Raw genomic sequence first — 19035 nt, forward strand, 5'->3', positions numbered from 1 at the left:
CCCATTTTTTTTTACAATAACCTTCCTCTGACCATCTATCTGATAATTTTTCATTGTACAGAATTTCCTCTTACTGCAGCAAGTATGTTGAGCCTGCCTTCTCATGAATTCCTGTCTCTGATTATATAATAGGCCTCACACATTTTTGAAACAGTGAGCAGTTTGTGACTTCTCTATGTTTTTTCTTGCTATTTCTGGATAAAGGTTTTGCTGATTCACTGAGATATGATTCTTTGCATTCACATCCCTATATAACCCAAGGGGCTTCAAAAAGGTGAAATGTTCAAGAACGTTTCCACTGGTGAATTACTTAAATGTTGTCTAACTAAAACTTCACTTTAACTTATTGCTTCAACTGAGTTTTCATTTTGGATCAAAGTTCAGACTTCATAAAAGCAATCAGTGCACATTTTTATAGAAGCTCTGTGGCCTAAATTCTGACCTCGGATTCATGTGTCAAAATCCCAGTCTCGCACCAGTGAGCTCATCTGAAAACAGATTTTGGACCATGCCATAAAGGGCAATGAAACAGTCCAGGTGTTTGTTTCTAGGTTCTGTATCACTTTTTGCATTTATTCAAGTGTGCAAGAGCTGTGCAAGGCCTTATTTCTTTAATATTTTGTTTTGTTTAGTGTTTGCATTCTGAGAAGTGAAGTTTTCCTCTGACTTCTGCATGCTCATGTATTTGGGCAAGTTGCCCTACTTATGGTAGGTTAGGTTTCCAGCAGTGTTTATTAGGACTCTCTCAAGCTACAAGATACATGCATTTGGCACCTAATGATGCTATATTTATTAGTAGTAGTAGTAGTTGTAGTATTAATATTAGTATTAGTATTATTCGCTGATACATTCAGGAATTTAGTTCACATGTCTCTATATAGTAAACTGAAATTTTAAAACACTGTGGGATTTCTCTATTACTCCTCCTATTCCAGACAGGTTATTACCCAAATGCCAACAGAAGGAAGGATAGATCATGTTAGTTATCTGTTGCCCTGATTCTCTACTCTGCTATGCCAGTTAAAAGATATTGTCAATGGAGTTACAGTGACATAAAAAAGGTGTAATGGAGTAAAAAATCAGGTCCTTCGTGTATTAAATAATTCTCTGCAGCTGTTTCTTATTTTCCCTGTAATGGCACACTGAATCACCTTGGGAAAATATTCCGTTTTAAGTGTCATGCTAGTAACTTAGTAACATTATCAAATATCCACTGGCACTCACATTGAGCAATTGTCATCTGTATTAAGAAGAAATCCCAAGAAAAGGTAGATTGATAATAAAGTGCTAATATTATGATCAGTTTACTGGTTTAATTTATTATCCAAGAATGAGATAGAGGGTCTGTTGCTAAAAATTACAGACCTAATTTTCCTTTTACATATAAAATCATATACAAGGGGGAAAAGTCCAGTAATAGGGTAAGAATAGTGGAATAGAGCTCACACATGGAAGGCTGAATAAAATAATAAAGATATAGATGATGGAAAGGAGAAATTCATTAATGTGCTAGATATAATTGGATATTTCAGGCATAGAGCAATTGCATAAGTAAAAGCACACAGTTGTTTACAAGATAGAGAAACCAGGGCAATAAAGAAAGCGAGGACAAGGAGCACAGGAAAATGCGTAAAAGGCTTAGACTAAGTACAAATATTCAAAAAGCCCAAGGCAGAATTGATTTAAGTTAAACAGTTTTCTGTGATCTGCAGAGTTTAGATTGGTAGTGAACAGAACACACATTCACCCTTTGGGGGAGAAGGGGGGAGGTACAGATCTTATACTGGGTTCTCCCATTTTTAAACCAGTCTATGTGTGGCAAACTTCTATTCTGTTATGGATATAGACCAATATTGTGTGCTGAACTTCTGTTCTGCTACAGGTATAGACAGGTTTCCAATTACTTAGGCTAAGTACATACAGTCAAAAAGCCAGAGGATGAATCAATTCGATTTTCACAGGTTAGTCTAAGCTGCATAAATTGAACCAATAAGCAGGTGAACAGACAATCACTTTTGTTCTGGAAATGCAGCCATATGCCTGCACTGGTCCAGGCCAGAAGCCAGGGTGGTGTTAGAGCACACCTTCCTGCTCAGCTGGAGCAGACACCTTCGGCTAAGGCTAGCCCACCCACCTGGTGAGATGGGATCTGCAGGGCAGGTGCAAAGCATCCTAGGATGCTGGGGGACTGAGATTTAACCTGAATCTGGAGGGGAACTAGGACAGAAATTCAATAAACTGATATAACCTAAATCAGTTAGGTCTGCTACTACATCCATCCAGGTTCATCTTAAACAGGTTTCAGCCTTCTGAAAGTGGTGTATGTGCCCTGAACTGTTGTGTTACAGATTTGAACCAGGTTCTGATCACTTATTAGTTTATATGTAATTTCTATTCCTAGCCTTATGCCAGTAAAAGTATAATGTCTGTACCTACTATTAGAGTAGGGCAGGACAAATACATCCCACGGGCTACATACAGCCTGACAGGCAATCTCATCCAGACCATGGGCGCCCACCAACTAATTGTACCCTGCCCAGCCTGCGCACCTCACTCCCACTATGTTCATGAAAGGTCCTGGTCCAGCCAGCACACAGCTTTCAGGCAGGGCTGCTGCTGCCACAGCTGCAGCTGCTAGGGGGCCCACTCAGCTTCCCTGGCCTTTAGTGGCTCCTCCTGCCTCTGCTGTACTCTGGGCACCAGGTAGGGAAGCGTCAGGAGTGGAGGGCAATGGGGAGATGCAGCTGGGTGGGAGTGTGGGGCTAGCAGGAGCACAGATCTCAGGTAGGCATGGTGTAGGTGTGAGGGAGGGTCGGTGGTGTGGGAACCTGCCACACACTCCTCCATGGCACACAGCCCTTGCCACTGGTGGTAGCAGCATGTGGAGGCACTCGTGGCCTGTGCAAGTGGTGCTGCCTGACAGCGCATGGCTCCAGCCAGAACTGCACATGGCAGCAAGGAGTGCAGCCAGGCTGGCTTGCCTCTACTCTGTGGGGCTCCCCATGGGGCATGTGCAATTCCCAGCACTCATGCACCACCAGGGGAACCCCCATGCAATGGAAACTGCTGCCTTCCCCACCACATGCAGCTGTGGGACTGCACCAGAAATGGCCGGGAGCCATGTCCCCTGCTTGTGTGGGGGCAGGCAGGGGGGAATGCACCAGGCTTCATCATACAGGGTTTCCCCCTGGTGGCACATGAGTGCCAGGAGCTGCACATGTGCCACAGGGAGCCCCACATGATAGAGGTGGGCTGACCTGGCTGTGCTCCTTGCTGCCATGTGCAGCTCTGGCTGGAGCCATGTGCCACCAGGTGGCAGTGCCTGCACAGGCCATGAGCACCCTGAGTGCCCCCCACCTGCTGCTGCTGCCGCTGCTGCCAGTGGTGGGCACTGTGCACCTTTGGGGGTATGTGGAGGGGTCCCCACAGCACCCCCACCCTTCCACAAACCCCACATACCCACACCCAGCCCCCACAACCCCCACACATATACACATGCCTGAAACATACCCTATGCCCCTCCACACACACAGCCACACCCTCAGAACCCCCACACACCCTCCCAAACCCCACCATACACACATACGAACCCCCAACCACACCCTACACACTCCTCCACACACAATATACAAGATTAAGACTTTATTTTTTAACTATTATGCAGTCATCTCTAAAACACTAAACATGACAAAATATTTTTTGTAATAGAATTAAAATATGTTATAGTAGGTGTTTGACTTTTAGCATATGATTTTTTTTCCTGGTTCAAAGATTGCACCCCCCCCAACCCCACCCCACTTCCAAAAGGAGTATTTCCAGGGGCAAGACAAGGGACTTGTGGTGGCAAATGTCAGGGGTTAGGCCTGAGACTGCTGGTCCCAAAATAGTGACCAGGGGATGGGGCACCTGTCAAGGGGCTGGGCTACCCTTGCAGCCCTCGACAGCTCACCAGAACTCATTAAGCGGCCCTCCAGCTAAAATAATTGCTCACCCCTGCCTTAAGAGACAGGTACTGAGCTCTACCAAGCCTTGAAAGTTAAGATGAAGAACTGAGATGTTATCATATAGCAAGCAAAATGTTTTGTAAAATATGACTACTGTGCTTGGCATAAGGCAAGCGACTGCTTCTTTATGTGTACTGATACAGTGCACAATGCAATGGGAACACAACTCCAGTGGCAGTATGACAGGGAAAAAAAGGGGGGTTGTGACTGCCTGGCTACTGTCTCCTGCCACCACATGCAGGTGAAGAGACAACCTCTCAGCACCCAATCTGTTGCAGCCATAAGCATGCAAAGAATGTGTGTGGGTGTGTGTGTGTGTGTGTGGGGTGGGGGAATGTATGTATGTATTATTTGTTCAAGTTTTGACTCAGGTTTTGTTTGATCATCTTATTTTGTCATACTATGCTCAAGTTTATAGATTTTACAACCAGCACATCACAAATGACTGAACTAAATGACCACTAATAATGTTCATAAAGTAATTTTGAGGAGATGGGGAATACTGGACACTAAGCTCTCAAGCTTGGAGTAGCAAGATATGGGCATGGAATTTGATGCTAGTTTAATGTTTCTGAATGTATGGATATCATGTTTAATGAAACCTGCTTTGTGTGGGGTTTTTATTTTTTTTTTTTTGACACAAAAGTCCAACCATCAAGTTCTGTCCTTAGTTCTTCAACAAGCACCCTTCCACTCAACTCAAAACAAATTCAGTAAAATGTAAAATTTATGAGAATGGAATAGACCAGAACTCGAGACTGGATTTTAAGCAGTTTCTGATTGACATTCATCAGTGTCATTCTAGTTGCAAGGCACATATTTTTGCCTACATCTTCAGCTGGTGTAAGTATGAGTAGCTTGACTGATTTCAGGGGCTAACTTGATATGGCCCAGCTGAGAAGCTGGCCATCTGCAATTCTATTTTGTATAAAACGTTATTGAATCTGACTCAATATTGGTGCCCTTTTGTTAAATAATTCTGTTGCTTTATTATTCTCAACAGGACAACATTTTTAAAATAGAAGATTCTCATTTTGAAAATGGCCGAGGGAAAAGTCCCTATGACCCCAAGTTGCTGACAGCTTCTCTTTTGATAGGTACGTGCCATAATGTAAAATAAATTAGATCAACCTTTACCTTACATATCCACCAGTTTAATTCGTTTTATTTTTCATACCACAGCATTTATAAGAGGTTGATTGTTTATTTCTCAATATCATTCCTGGTTGATTTGGAATATGGATTATCAAAGTGTTGGGGTTTTTTAGAAATAAGGTGATTGTATGCAGATTCTGTTTTGCTTTATTTTTCCCATTTGAAAGTCTAATTCTGTAAAGGTTTGATTCTGTAAAGTGTTAATGACACCCCAGTCCAGGCAGGTCAGTAGGATTAAGGGTTCCTCAAAAATTGATAAGCATAACACCTAGGTGCTGATTCTACAATTAACAACTTGCAGGGGCCAGGGTTTACCCACATAAAGTCCAGTTAATGTAACTGAGAAGATCAACATTAAAATGAACTTTTCAAGGTTAGTTGTGTTTAAATTAATGGTAGACGTGCATCTTAGGCATCTTAATGGTAGACGTGCGTGCAGACATTCAAAAAGCCAGAGGCAGAATTGATCTAAGTTACGCAGTTGTCTGTAAGCGGCACAGTTTAGATAGGTAGCAAACCGAATGCATGTTCACCCTTTGGTGTGCCAAACTTCTCTTCTATTAAGGGTATAGACCAGTTTCCGATTGCTTACACCAATAAAAGTGTAATGTCTCTACCTAGCCTTAAATGCCTTGGATATCTCAACCTCCCCTTTTATTTGAAAATTTGTTTGAAAATCTCAACCTCCCCTTTTATTTTAACATGTAATTTGTTGTGCTCCTGCCATCTCATTCCCAGATTTTTTTAAAAAGGGACAATAATGAATGTTGTTTCAAGGAAAAAAAAAATGTCCTCCCCTTATCTAAGCAGTTAAATCTTCTCAGGGTTAGCCACTGTCCTTGACACATAACTTGGCTCAAGGGAAGTAATTAAAACTTGAGATCTAGTGGTTTGATAAAGTTTCAGTTTCAAGGAAGAAGCAGTGAATTTTCAAAAGTCTGTAGCTCTCTGTCTTGCAAAAATCCTTCAGAAATAACAAGTAGCCTCACCTAGGATATTTTCCTTATTACTTTTCAAACATAGGCAATTGTAGTGCTTTACCCAATAACCATCCATGTCCATTTCTACATTTAGACCAGACATGACTCATTAAAGAAAGCAAGAAAACATAGTCCAGAGTGTGCCTAGTTTCCCTGCTTTTAGAAGCCCCTAATGATTGCAGGTGACGAGATGCCCTGGGGACACGTAATTTTTTAAACAAGAAAGAAGCACGCACCTTGCTCCAACTTGCACCTTCCAAATGAAAAGAAAAAAAATCACGTGCCTAAAAGGCCAGTGTATAAATTGGTGCCTGGAGCAACTTTAATTTGTGGCAGGGCTGCTGGAATGACTTGACTATTTACTTTAATATTCAGTAAAGAAAGAAGATGATGACAAGCCAGTATTACATGGTGCATACGGTATGCAACCACACAGAGTCAGCAGGGTCTAGTCTTTCACATTCTTTTTTTTTCACTTGGGCCTGAACAAATATGATCTTATTTCTCTTGGCTTTGCTTTAATGTCTTTAAAACATTGTTGTTCTCATAGGCATTCTCAGTGCCTAACTGGTTTTTGCTCTGTCATATATTCCTCTTTATAGATCAGGATCCCTCAGCATCTTGTTGGTTGATTGTGTTTCAGGGTTCAGTTAGACCAATGGATTTATCAACACTTTGCAAGAAGTCCCAGGCAGGACCTAGAAATAACAATCCAGGTCCTTGTATTTTAACTACAATACTATCCTTGCCTGTCAGCCATGTTATTATCTTCCTGTGTTACTAATTAAATCACTGTTAGCTTTCTTTACTATAAAAGTTTGCTAGGTCCTTTACAAAGTGTTGGCCAGATTCACCCATGCTGGTTTGCCCAGTCTTTAGGTCTAAAGCAGAAATGTAAAGCAGGAAGTACAACTTAGCTGCATTTTCTACTACATCATTTTCTACTTAGCTGCATTTTCTAGTGCATCTATAGGATTTTTGAGCAAACTGGCATAGCCTCCAAAGTAAGTGGGATCAGCCTGAGAGGGGATGGAGCCAAACAGGTTAGAAGATGAGCTGATCAAGCCACAAATGTATTAGTGTGTTCTCTGATCCACTTGGAGCAGTCCCCAGAGTAGATGGGGAAAGGAGGGCACTCAAAAGTTGGTAGAGCCAAGCTGTCTAGGAAATACGCTGCTTGAACGGAATTGCTTCTTATAATAGACTACTTTACAGAGAGCAGAGCTCCATCTTCTCTTGCCCTTCCCTATAATGAAACCATCTCTAAAATACATCCACCTCTGAGATAAACTGAATCCTTTACCACTCCTCTTCTACTCTCCAACACTAAGTGTTAAAAAAAAATAGAAATAAGTACTTTCTTAAAGGTAAAAGAAAAGATTTAGGTGAAGGGAGTGTAATTATCCAAGCTGGAATTTATTTAAGGAAGATGTGAATATTAATTTCAATAAATGCCCTAAGATCTCTGATAGCTGTTAGACACCAGGGTCTCATTTTTAATGTCTCGTCTGAAAGAAACCTTTATATGTTGAAAGTATCTTCAATTTTCCTCTCTCTTCTAATAAAATTCAATAATGATTTAAAGAAGCAGTTTATCATTACAAAATGGTTTCAATATTTTTTTCCAAACTGTGTTTCTTATTCCATCCACCTGCAAACAGTTTTCATTATTTTTTTAAGACCTGTTCATTAAAAGTAGCTATTGCTTCTCTGCTCTGAGTAAATGCCATTTGGGAATATGATATGGCCAGGTCCTGAATAGTCTAAGCTATTACATAGCCATCATCTCCCATCTACGTATTGCTAACAAAACATCATGCATGTGTGCAAGATGATGTACAGAAATGTAAGGAGGCCTCATCCAGGAGTGCTGCCGGCATCTGTTTCAGGACAGGAGAAAAAATGAAAGGCACCTTGGATTGCACATGGAACAGTCACAAGAAAGATAATCAGCTGATTTGTTAGTAGGAGACAATCAGGCTAAAATTTTCCAAAGAGCTTCAAAGAGTTAGACACCCCCAAAAGTGCTGACTTTCATGTGTTCCTTGTACCAGGAACTTTTAAAAAGTGTTTAGGTCCTTACAGATGTTAAGGTGTCCTATGTGCAACTGTAAGCAATATACGACCGAGATTCTGAAAGTTCCTTAAAAGTCCAAAATGGGTGTTAATGGGATTTAAAGGGTTCTAGATGTCTGCATAAGGATCTGGGCCTTATTGCTTATCTTAACTTTCTTCATTAAATTCAATGCAAGATTTTCTGTTGATGCACACTAACTATCCAGTTTTCCTAGTAGTGTGACAGAATTATCTGCCTATCTGGAATCATAATTCACTGTAGCATACTTCTTACTCATGATAACAACTTGCACAGTTTAGCCTTGGTTTTGCTTTCATCCTCTGCTTTGTCAACATTTGCAACACCTTAAAACAAGTACTCTTCAAGAATTCAACAATTCTTCTTCCTTAAGCGCTAAAGACAATAAATACAGAAAATATATTAAAATTATTTATTTTTAGCTGTTTTGGTAGCTAAAGAAGTCTGGACTATACACGTAAGGTTCAGTGAACAGTTTTGTTCCTTCAGTGCACCAAGGAAGATTGTTCCTTTCAAAAAGCTAACAATTGGGGGGGGGGGGGGGGGGGAAACATAAGCTGTGCGCTTTAATAGTCATTAGGGTTGCGTGAAATAGCACCATTTCATTTCGACTTCCATTTTGCCATTTTGAAAGGACAGTGTTTCATTTTGTCATTTTGTTTCAGTTCGAAGTATTGTTCCGTTTCGTTTTGTCAAAACTGTTTTACTGTTTTGACGCAGTTCAACGTTTTGCCCATAGGCTATAATGGGGAATCATGAAAATGCCTACAACTTTGTCACTTCTTGGCTGATTCAGATGAAAGTTGCAGGGATGGTAGCCCCTTCTGCGGGCATGATGTCTGCCAAGCTTCAAGGAGATAGGTTTAGGGATTTTTGGGAAACTGCACCTCAAACCTTTCAACGCAAAACTCATATCACTTGCTGGCAGTGGCAGCCTGCTGTCATCTCACGTGTAGATCTGGGGGCCTGCACCCCCTGGGAGGGCTGCAGGGCTGTGCCAGACTCTTCCCAGGGGTTTCAGGCTCCCAGATCTGCATGCAGGAGGACAGCAGGCTGCCACTGATGGCTGGGGCTAGCGCCAGCACCTAAGTCTGCCCAGCACAGCCTGCGCCGAGCAGCGGGAAGCACCCAGTGGTGGCGCTGGCCCCAGCCAGCAGCGAAGCCTGATGTCATCCCGCACAGAGATCCAGGGGCCTGTGCCTCCCAGGAGGGCTGCGGAGCTGTGCCAGACTCCTCCCAGGGGGTGTGGGCCCCCAGATTTGCATGTGGGATGACATCAGGCTGCCGCTGCCAGCTGGGGCCACCGGCAGCACCAGGCTCCAGTCTATACCCAGAACAGAACAGAAGTTCAGCACATGTAGACTAGTTTAAGAATGGCAGAACCCAGTCTAAGATTTGCCCACCCCACTCCCAACCAAAGGGCGAATATGTATTTTGTTTGCTACTGATCTAAACTACACCGCTAACAGAAAACCACATAACTTAGATTGATTCGGCCTCAGGCTTTATGAATGTTGGTACCTAGCCAATATGAAGTTGTCACATCATATGCTGGTGCAAACCAGGAAACCATGGCTAAGTAAAAACAGTCAAAAAGCCAGAGATGAAATCAATTCAGTCTTTGCAGGTTTCTCTGAGTTGCATAGATTGGACAAATAACTGACCTGACATTCACTTTTCTGTTGAAACAGCCAGATGTCTGGACTGGCACAGGCCAGAAAGGGGCACTAGAGCAAACCTCCCAGCCTGCCAGTATTGATGAGTCCATCTGACTAGGGAACATCCCTGATTGGCTGCCCAACACACACCCCAAAGTCTCTACTGTCTCCCTGCAGTCAGGGGAAGGAGCCTCCCATCCAGGGGCTGGCTCCTGCAGTTGGCCCATGTAGGGGGGGGCCCTATAATTCAGGGGGCTTCCCCCACCCTGGGCTGGAGTCCCCCAAGCCCTGGTCTGTCTGACTGTGCAGGGGAGGGGTGGGGGGATACCCTCTGCTCCCATGGCTGGGCAGACCAGGATTCAGGGGACCTGGGGCCATGATTTGAGGGCTTTTATATCCTGCCCACCCCCTCCTCTCTGCTGCCCCACAGGGCTGACAGGTGCAGACAGGATGCAGACTGGGAAGCAGAGGCAGAAGGTTTGTTGCCTCACCTCTGTGACAGTCTGGAGGTTGGGCCAGCTAGGTGCTCGGCTGGAGCAGGAGAGCATGACCCACGGTCCAGCTGGCTGCCCTGTTAAGATGGCCTGGGATTCTAGGAGACTGCAAAGTAACTTGTGTCGGGAGCGGATCTGGGACAGAAGTTTGATAGACTAGTCTAACCTGAAGTGATTCAGTGTGATGCTACATCCATTCAGGTCTATTTTAAATTAGGTTCAGCCATTTTGAAACTGATCTGTGTGCTGAACTCCTGTTCTGTTACAGGTGTAGACTGGTTATCAATTACTGATACTGGTTTATATGTAATTTCTGCCTCTAGCCAATGTTTCTTTCCTTTCTTGGTGCACCTCTGTAGCTTTTCATAGCACCTAATTTGTGAAGTGACATTGTAAAGTGCAGAGAGACTCTAAATGGAATCTCAATTAATTGCTGCACTATTTGCTTAATTTCAATAATCTATTATTATAGCTGGAATTTTGCTTTTCTTTAATGACCTTCCCATCTGTTGACAGCTAAGAAATAAAAATGGTGCTTGTTGCTTGTCCCTTGATTCATATTGATTTATCCTGACTCACATGGGAGTGGAAGGCAAGAAAATGAGGGTAAGGTTAAAAAAAGGTTAAGAGGAGCATCAAAGATATTTTCACAAGCTAAAAGGGTTGATGCTCTTTAAAATCTCAGCCTCATATGCTGTACATAATAAGGGCTATAATTAAGTGATTGTCTCCCTTTTAAAAAGAAGTTGAAAATGACACAGAAGAATGATAAAACGTTAATTAATGATATGCTGTTCTGTTTCGCTTCTGATTACACCTCCTGCTGGGCATGACTGGTCTATTTGCTTCTAATCTCTACTGTGAATTCATTCAATTCCACGCCTTTCTGCTATCATGTTTTCACCCTTCCTGACTTTCATGACTACCATATGGTACAGAGTCACTGTAGGTTCAATTGATAATTCTATGCTGTCAGTATTTCAGGGGAGAGATGACAGTGTTTTCCAAGAGGCGTATTTGGACATGGCTGTCCTACCATGGAAATGTCTAAAATTGGCATGAAAATCATAAGCTTGTTTCCAAAATGTATTTTAAATCAGATTGTGGTGGGATTCATTCTGGCCATGCAGAATCTATTACCTGAGCTTCAGAAAACAGTTGTTTTTTGCTCAGGTACCCTTCTCACTGGCAGTTCTTTTAAGTTAGATACATAAAGATCCTCAGCAATAGGAATGATCATAGGAATGGTGATACATAAGGGAGGTAATATGCTAGTTCTAATTTCAGATGCAGCGATGAAAGGATGCAGACCCTCAAAGTGCAATTTCAGCTTCCTAAAACCAGAATATCTCTATGGAGTAAGTGCATTTGCACCAAGAAAACTGATACCATAATCTGGCTCTACCCATCTGACCTCTTGAAACTTTTTATGGATCTGATCATTGTATATCTAATTCCTTCTTATGGAATTCCCCTATTCATCAAGTGGTCTAGCATTACAGTGACTAGTGCCAAAATGCAGGGATCTATCTTGGGACTTGCGCCTGGTCTTTGGAAGTAGAACCGCATTATCCTGTGTCCTCTGCGGCCTTTCTGATTGAGTCAGCAGTGCCATATGTAGGACTATATTATTCTGTGAGTTGCATTTCAGATATGGTTGCCTGCATGCTACTTATGGAGATCATTTTCCCCCTTCTTCACAGCCCTCTAAGAGCTGCTAGTGCCACCGTGAGAAGCACAAACATTGGCAGAAAGAGAAGCCATGTTCTCTCCCCCACACTGCAAATGGTACTCAGGAAGTCACTCCTAAAGGATTTTATGCCTAGCAGCTCACATTTGAAGAATTTAAGGAAAGAACTCAGAGGCCTCCTAATCTGGGAACCCATAAGCATTACTTTTCCACTGGCCAATTCCTTGTAACCATTTATTCCTGTGCAAAGTGGGTATAAACTACTAGCGTTCTGACTTGACAAACTGGGTCTAAAATCTTTTAAATGTCTGATTGTCCAGGTCAGAGGGACAAATACAGAAGTATGTCTGAAATAAAAATCAGCACCACAGTATAAAAGCTGGTACTGTATGCTCATATATTCAATAAGGGGAATAAGTTTTACTGCATTATACAGTTATCTCTTTCTGGTCCATATCTGCATGAGTATAACAGAAAACATAGTTGCCATGCCTTTCTATTTATCATGTAATATTTGATATCTTTCTTAACTGACCCAGCTTTTGGAGGCAAGTCATTAGGTGACAATAGTAACTTTTGTTCCAAAAATTAAATTTGCCGGCCCCTCTAATTGTGAAAAAGATCCTCAAAATGTGACCGGAGTACATCAGAAATCAGAAGACAAAAGAACCCAGAATGTATTTATTTATGAATTTTAAATTCCATGTCTTTTAGTTAAGTCTCATGGTCTTGAGGGTCCTTAGAGTTGTCATCAGTGGATAAATATTTGCTCCTTTCCTGATAGAGTTCTTACAATGATCTCATTTCATCCTCCAGATGGAGAGTTGTACTCTGGGACAGCGGCAGACTTCATGGGTCGAGATTTTGCCATTTTCCGAACTCTGGGCCACCATCATCCAATCAGGACAGAGCAGCATGATTCTCGGTGGTTAAATGGTATGCATAATGTACATGTACCCAGTGTTATGTTTGTTCAGCCTATAAAGTTACATACCAGAAACAGTTTCCTTCTAGAAACATTCATGGACCACATTTCGCTTTTATTTGGAGCAGAACTTTGTCTTAAACTAGTTAAACTAATCAAAAGTGATTTATAAAGGAGCATATTTGTTTTTAATTACAATGAGATTTGTGGAGTGTGATTAAATTTAAAACATATCCACAGACTGCACCTAAAGCAACATTGTATCGCAATAACAGATTTTGAACTATGTAAGTAAAGCAGGATGTCTACTTTTGAGAAATGACTGACAAGAATCTAAGGACAGAGGCCAGAGTGAAAGCTTTCAGGAGTTATACAATATATTGCAATATTTGACATTGGCCTTCAGGAAAAAAGAAAAGTAGACACCAGGAACATGTAAAGCATGCCCTAACTCCCAATATTGTGGCGTAACAAAGGAGTCTTGGGTAATGTAGGACTTGCTTCCTTTATTTAAAATCATAGTTTGGAGTAACTTCTATTTCTTGTGTGCGCTCAGATCCATAACTGCCTGACAGGTGCAACCACCTAGCAGGCATATGTCATCAAAATGCATGTGTTGCTATACAAAGGATTGGTCCAGCTCCAGCAGTCATCAAAATTTCCACTGATTTAGATCAAAAACTGGATGCACAAATGTGTGGTCATTTTTCTGCAAGAACATCTGCTTGCCTTCATATTTCTACAGGGCTGATCCATGATGACTGGTTTTGATGATTCATTTAAAGAAGTGGTTCTCAGGAATTTTAGACTCAAGACACCCCTTGTTTGACTGGAGAAAGCCTTTCATAACTTTTGTGAATTGAGTGGCACTCCATTTCAAAAACTAACTTATTTATTACAGTGTTTAACTCTTTGCAGAGGAGCAAGGCAGTGGGCATGCCAGGCAGGGAGAGTCTGAATCTATAACTTAACCCTGCCCTTATCTGCTTATCCCTTTCACACCTTGCTTATTTACTGACACTTCCTGCATCACCTGTTAAAGGAGTTTGCAGCACCCTAGAGTACCCCATGCCCCAGTTGAGAATCACCTCTATCTGAGAATCACTAAAAATAAGAATATGAGAAATGGGTCAGATGAATGGTCCATCTAGTCCAGTATCTTTTTTCCAACACTGGCAGAAGTTGATGCTAGAGGGAGAGCAGATATATCTGGTGTAATCTGCCCCCTATCCAATACCCTCTGTGCATCCACCATTATTGGCTTAGAGATGCCAGAGGGAACACCCCCAACCATTCTGTTCACTGATTTAAAGTAATGGGTGTTTCTCTAAGATTTCCCTCCTCTGGAGCATGCCATGCCCACCCATCCCTAATTCTTGATTAAATCCTTTTAAGTAACAATTATAAATAAAAATTTAAATAACAGCATAAGTGATAGTGTGGGGGTGGGGGTACAACTCTGCACCACTGCGGCTGCCCCTGCTGCTGCCAAGAGCTGGGTCCAGCTGGGCTACAGCTCCACGCCCTGCCATTGGCACAGAAATCTGGGGGGGCATATGCCTCCCTGTGTCCCTCCACTCAACATATCACCTGTGGTCTGCAGCTCATGCTCAGTGCAGCAAAAGAAACCCCAGGTTGGCATCAGCATCAGTTGTGGATGGACCTGACAGGTTTCAGGTGGGGATTGGGGTGTCCATCCAGGTCCACAGCTGATGCTGCCCTATCAGTGCTGGGTGGAAGCAGTCCTGGCTGCCTGTGCAGCACAGCGGAAAAACCCCTGCCCACCCACCCACCTGGCACCACATCCATGATTTGGCAGTCTGGATCCAGCCCGTAGCTTGTAGTTTGCCCACCCCTGTTATACCCTGTACATCTAGACTGTGTTCTTGCTGTTCCACCCACTCTCAAGCACACCCAACCCATGTGCTTCTACTGTCATGTGCTAAGTATAGAAATACAGTGATGAACTACTTCAGAAATGGTGGGTGGGGGGTGCCTCCATGGCTGTTCTGAAGTATGCTGGAGACCTGGGAATGAGATTGGGGGGGATGGGACTTCTGACAGTACCACGAATGCAGCATAGACAAGTCCCCAGTGAGCTTGCATGTTTAATAATTAAATAGGAGTAGGTTGAACCCACTGGCACACACATTTCTGAATCCATCAGATTTTTGACATTCATATGTTTTGCACTTTCCATGCCTTACTTACATTTGCAGTGAGGTCCAGGTATCCCTACTTGCATTCAGAGTTCAGTGTAGTTGCAAAAATGCAGACCTAGACTTTTCAAGTACAAAAACAGTTTCCCTTTTGAGAGTTGACATTTTATTAGCTATTACTTGTCAGATCTTTGTGGTCAGATCTTAAAGATCTTTGCAGGAAAGCTTTTTTTTATTATTTTTATTTGAACTACCATATTTACTCAAAGAAAAGTTTTTTTCACCCAATCAACATGAAGGAAAAAGCTCCTCGTCTTACATTCAAATACAAGAAAACCTCATTAAAAGTGTTGTCTATTATTAAAATGCTGCCAAAAGTAGCATATGCTCAAAATTAGAAACCAACTATGAAGTTAATTAAATGAGCCAACTCTGAGCCTGACTATAAAACACAAGGCCCATATTGGGCAAATATAGTGATGGAAACCTACCAAATTCCCAACCCTCCCCCCAATTTCATGTCTCAGGCCAAATGAGCCAAATCAATTTCAGACTCCATCAACTGAGTAGAGTTCAGCCATTCAGGTCCATGTGGCACTACCACTGGCAAGTATATGACTTCCCAGACTCTTCAGCCTGGGGCTTCAGATACTTCCAAAGTCAGTTCAGCTCATCTAAATAAGATATATGCTAGTGCTCATTGAGCTCAGTCTCCCTCAGCACTGATTCTTTTCCAAGTCATGGTGAGCTACTACATTGAATACTTTCCAGCGTCCTCTTCACTCCCACAGCTGAGTTTCACCTTTCTTCCCCATTTCCAGTGATTCCAATTTCCTTATGAGCTTTCAATGTCTGGAAAACATCACAAAATGGGGTCCCAAGCTGTTCACCCAGAATCCCTCTGTCTTTCCCTCTCTCAGCTGGTTGCCCTCCATGAAGTGGAGCCAGTCCAGGTTGCCCCATGCCTCATCTGCATATAAAATTTTGAAAGATCCCAGGCCTCGTGACAAGAACATCCAGTTCCAGTCATGTTTGGGGGTCTAATTAGCATGTGGATGTTTTGTGGGGGTATCTGGAGTATACACACACATACTGAGCAATGTGGGAGCTGTGGGATCACTGCGGCTTGAAACATTGTTTTCTGCTGGGGCCTAGCCTCATTTGCCTGAATACAGGCAAATGACTATGGGTACCTATAGACTTACTTCATCCCAAATTGATGTATTTGACTTTTTTTTTTTAAACTGCTGCAATTTTTAGCACAGGTGCTCCAAACACACACTTTAAAGCAGCAACCCACTTAATATAATAAGTTGCTGCTTAAAAGTGTGTGTTTGGAGCACCTGTGGTAAAACTTGCAGCAGTTTCAAAAAATGTCAAAAACGTCAATTTGGGATGAACTAAGTCTATGGATACCCATAGCCATTTGCCTGTATGCAAATGACTGTAGGCATGCTTATTTCAACGTCAGTATTTTTAAATTTACCCCTAATTTCCATGTGCTCAGAGAGAGTATGGTTTGACAGAGGGAGAGGCTGCAGAGGAAAGAAGTTAGAGAGAATTGGGGAAGGAGACCACTTGACCCCTCAGATATTTTTCCCAGCTGTAGCAATGTGAGGGAGACGAACTCAAGGCAAACCTCCAATTAGATTCTATACCTGGAAAATTATACAAATTTATATTTTTTCCATATGTATTATCTAATTATTGAGGAGTTGTTTTATATTGAGTAACCTTATATTCATATAGATACATTATATAGAATAGCCAACACAATTGATCCTGACTGAGCATTCAAGGAACTTTTGTAATGCAAATAAGAAATAAATAAAATAATAATGACAAAAGACACAACATTTGATTCTTTACCCATTAAAATTAGTAGCAAAACTCCTTGGACTATAATGAGAACAGCTTCAGATCTAGTGTATATTGTCTCTGCTGTCAGGTATTGCTGTTAAGCCAGAAATATTTATTTGGATAATAGACAGGATTTCTGGACTTCAGAGAACATTCAAGTTCAAGGCAAAGGTCTTTTTTCCTGCTTATAGTGATAGTATCTCCTAGGACAGACAGATAGATATCTTACTATCTAACAGATTACTGTTAAGAATATTACAGCACCTTCCTTCATTGTGATGGCCTTGCTGAAATAAAGTCTGACCACGCAAGTAAAAGCTGCTTTTGTACAGTAGATTCACACAGTGACAGCTGACTCAGGAGGATTTATGCAGTGGGAAAGCACAGCCATTGTCCACAGACCCTGTACTTCATCGCTGAAAATGTGTCATTCCTTTGTGGATTCAGTTATCAGTCTCTCAGCACTGAATGTGAGAACTGCTTTTCCCAAATTAGCACTCAGGTTACATCTGACAGGGTGCAGAAACCAGAACTGCTTTACTCTGAAGATAGAGAGGGCTAGAAGAACGCACACAAAGAACTCAAAAATCCTGAGCCCTCTTAAAATTAAATATGATTATTGAGCCAGCATAAAAGTAGAGATACAATGTTTTACATTATACAAAGGGAATAAGATGTTCAGATGTAAATATACTGCATTCTAGTATGGAGTGGCCCTATAGGATTCAATAAGGCAGGAATGGAGTAAGGTCTGTAGAAATAATTCTAAATAAGCAAAATCTATATAACATGATAGAAAATTATTTTTCTTATTTTTTAAAAGGATACTGGGTATTATGTTGTAGAATCCTAAAGTTGGCTATAAAATCCATTAGTAACTATTATTCATTATTTGAAGGCTTTAGGACTGTTCCATTACATTCTTACTGATAAGGTTCTGCCAACATTTCCATTGAATACTCCTATTTTCAGTGACTTACAAGGAAGTCCAAAAACAATAATCATTTGGGGCTGAAACTTTGCAGACACACCAGTCCTTTGAGTTTTCTTTTTCTATTTATCTTTTAAAAAGCGTATTTATAAAATAAGTTCCCTGGTTTCCCTGCAATGAGAGTGCATGCATTTCTAGTTAAAGTGTCAGCACAGAAAGTTGCAGTAAGATTTTTATATTCAAACTCGGTATGCACCTGATAGGGTGAACTTTCCTATTCCTTCCCGCAGTTTCCTTCTGGAGCAACTTCTTCATGGTCATACTCTATTCAGTTCTACCTTATTCCTTAACCTCTGAAATGACTGCCAACTAGGGTGTCAGCTGACTGCCAGTTTGCGAATGGTGTTTTGTCGCCAGCTGACTGCCAGTTTGCAGTTTTTAAGGTGTTCCCAGCATCAGTGGTGTGTTACTGGGGACCTCAGTTTATCTGACATATCTTGTCAAAGAGATGCAGGGTGTCTAGGGGCAAGAGTTTTCCATCACAGTGCTTTTGTCAGGAATTTTTCACTTTGAACAAGCATGGATGTTCTTGTTAGAACCAGAGAGAGGAAGCTCTCCCTCAACATAAAAAGCTAATAGAACAGGGATTGAAAGATTATGAGAGCATGTGAGAGATGATGAGTTCCTGCTATACCTGGTTGAGAAAAGGAATGCAAATGTCAATCTTCCATGAACCAAGAGGCATAATTGGCCAGTACTGCACTCTGGGCAATGGTGGCAGTGCAGGAGCAGCAACAGTGGCCAGATGTTTGCTGCTGCTGGAGGAGGTGTCTCTCCTTTTTTTGCTGCTGACAGGTGTCAAGTGGCCAGTTAAACACTGGTTTTGGGCAGCAAAAAAATGAAGCAACCTCTCCCTCAGCAGCAGTGAATCACCAGATGTTGCTTCTCTACTACACACTGCTGCTGCTCTTACTCTCTGCTGCTGAAGCTGGAGTTGGAGCTAGAGCTGTTGTAGGGAAGATGTAGGGTCGAGGTGAGAAAGGGTGGAATGGGATGATGGAGGACAGGGAACAGGAGGTGAGGC

At 42.0% G+C, this 19035-nt stretch overlaps 1 protein-coding gene across 3 annotated transcripts in view; it reads left to right on the top strand.

The window, feature by feature from the left end:
* The window catches only part of SEMA3A (semaphorin 3A), a 464022-nt gene that overhangs the window by 374483 nt on the left and 70504 nt on the right, over window positions 1–19035 (top strand). For all 3 annotated transcript variants that reach the window (XM_059725813.1, XM_059725814.1, XM_059725815.1), the window contains 2 exons: window positions 5008–5101; window positions 12893–13012. In XM_059725813.1, coding sequence (XP_059581796.1) covers window positions 5008–5101; window positions 12893–13012 — 214 coding nt within the window. The remainder of the gene's footprint in view (window positions 1–5007; window positions 5102–12892; window positions 13013–19035) is intronic.

Source organism: Alligator mississippiensis, chromosome 4 (genome assembly GCF_030867095.1).
Source record: "Alligator mississippiensis isolate rAllMis1 chromosome 4, rAllMis1, whole genome shotgun sequence".
NCBI lineage: Eukaryota > Metazoa > Chordata > Crocodylia > Alligatoridae > Alligator > Alligator mississippiensis.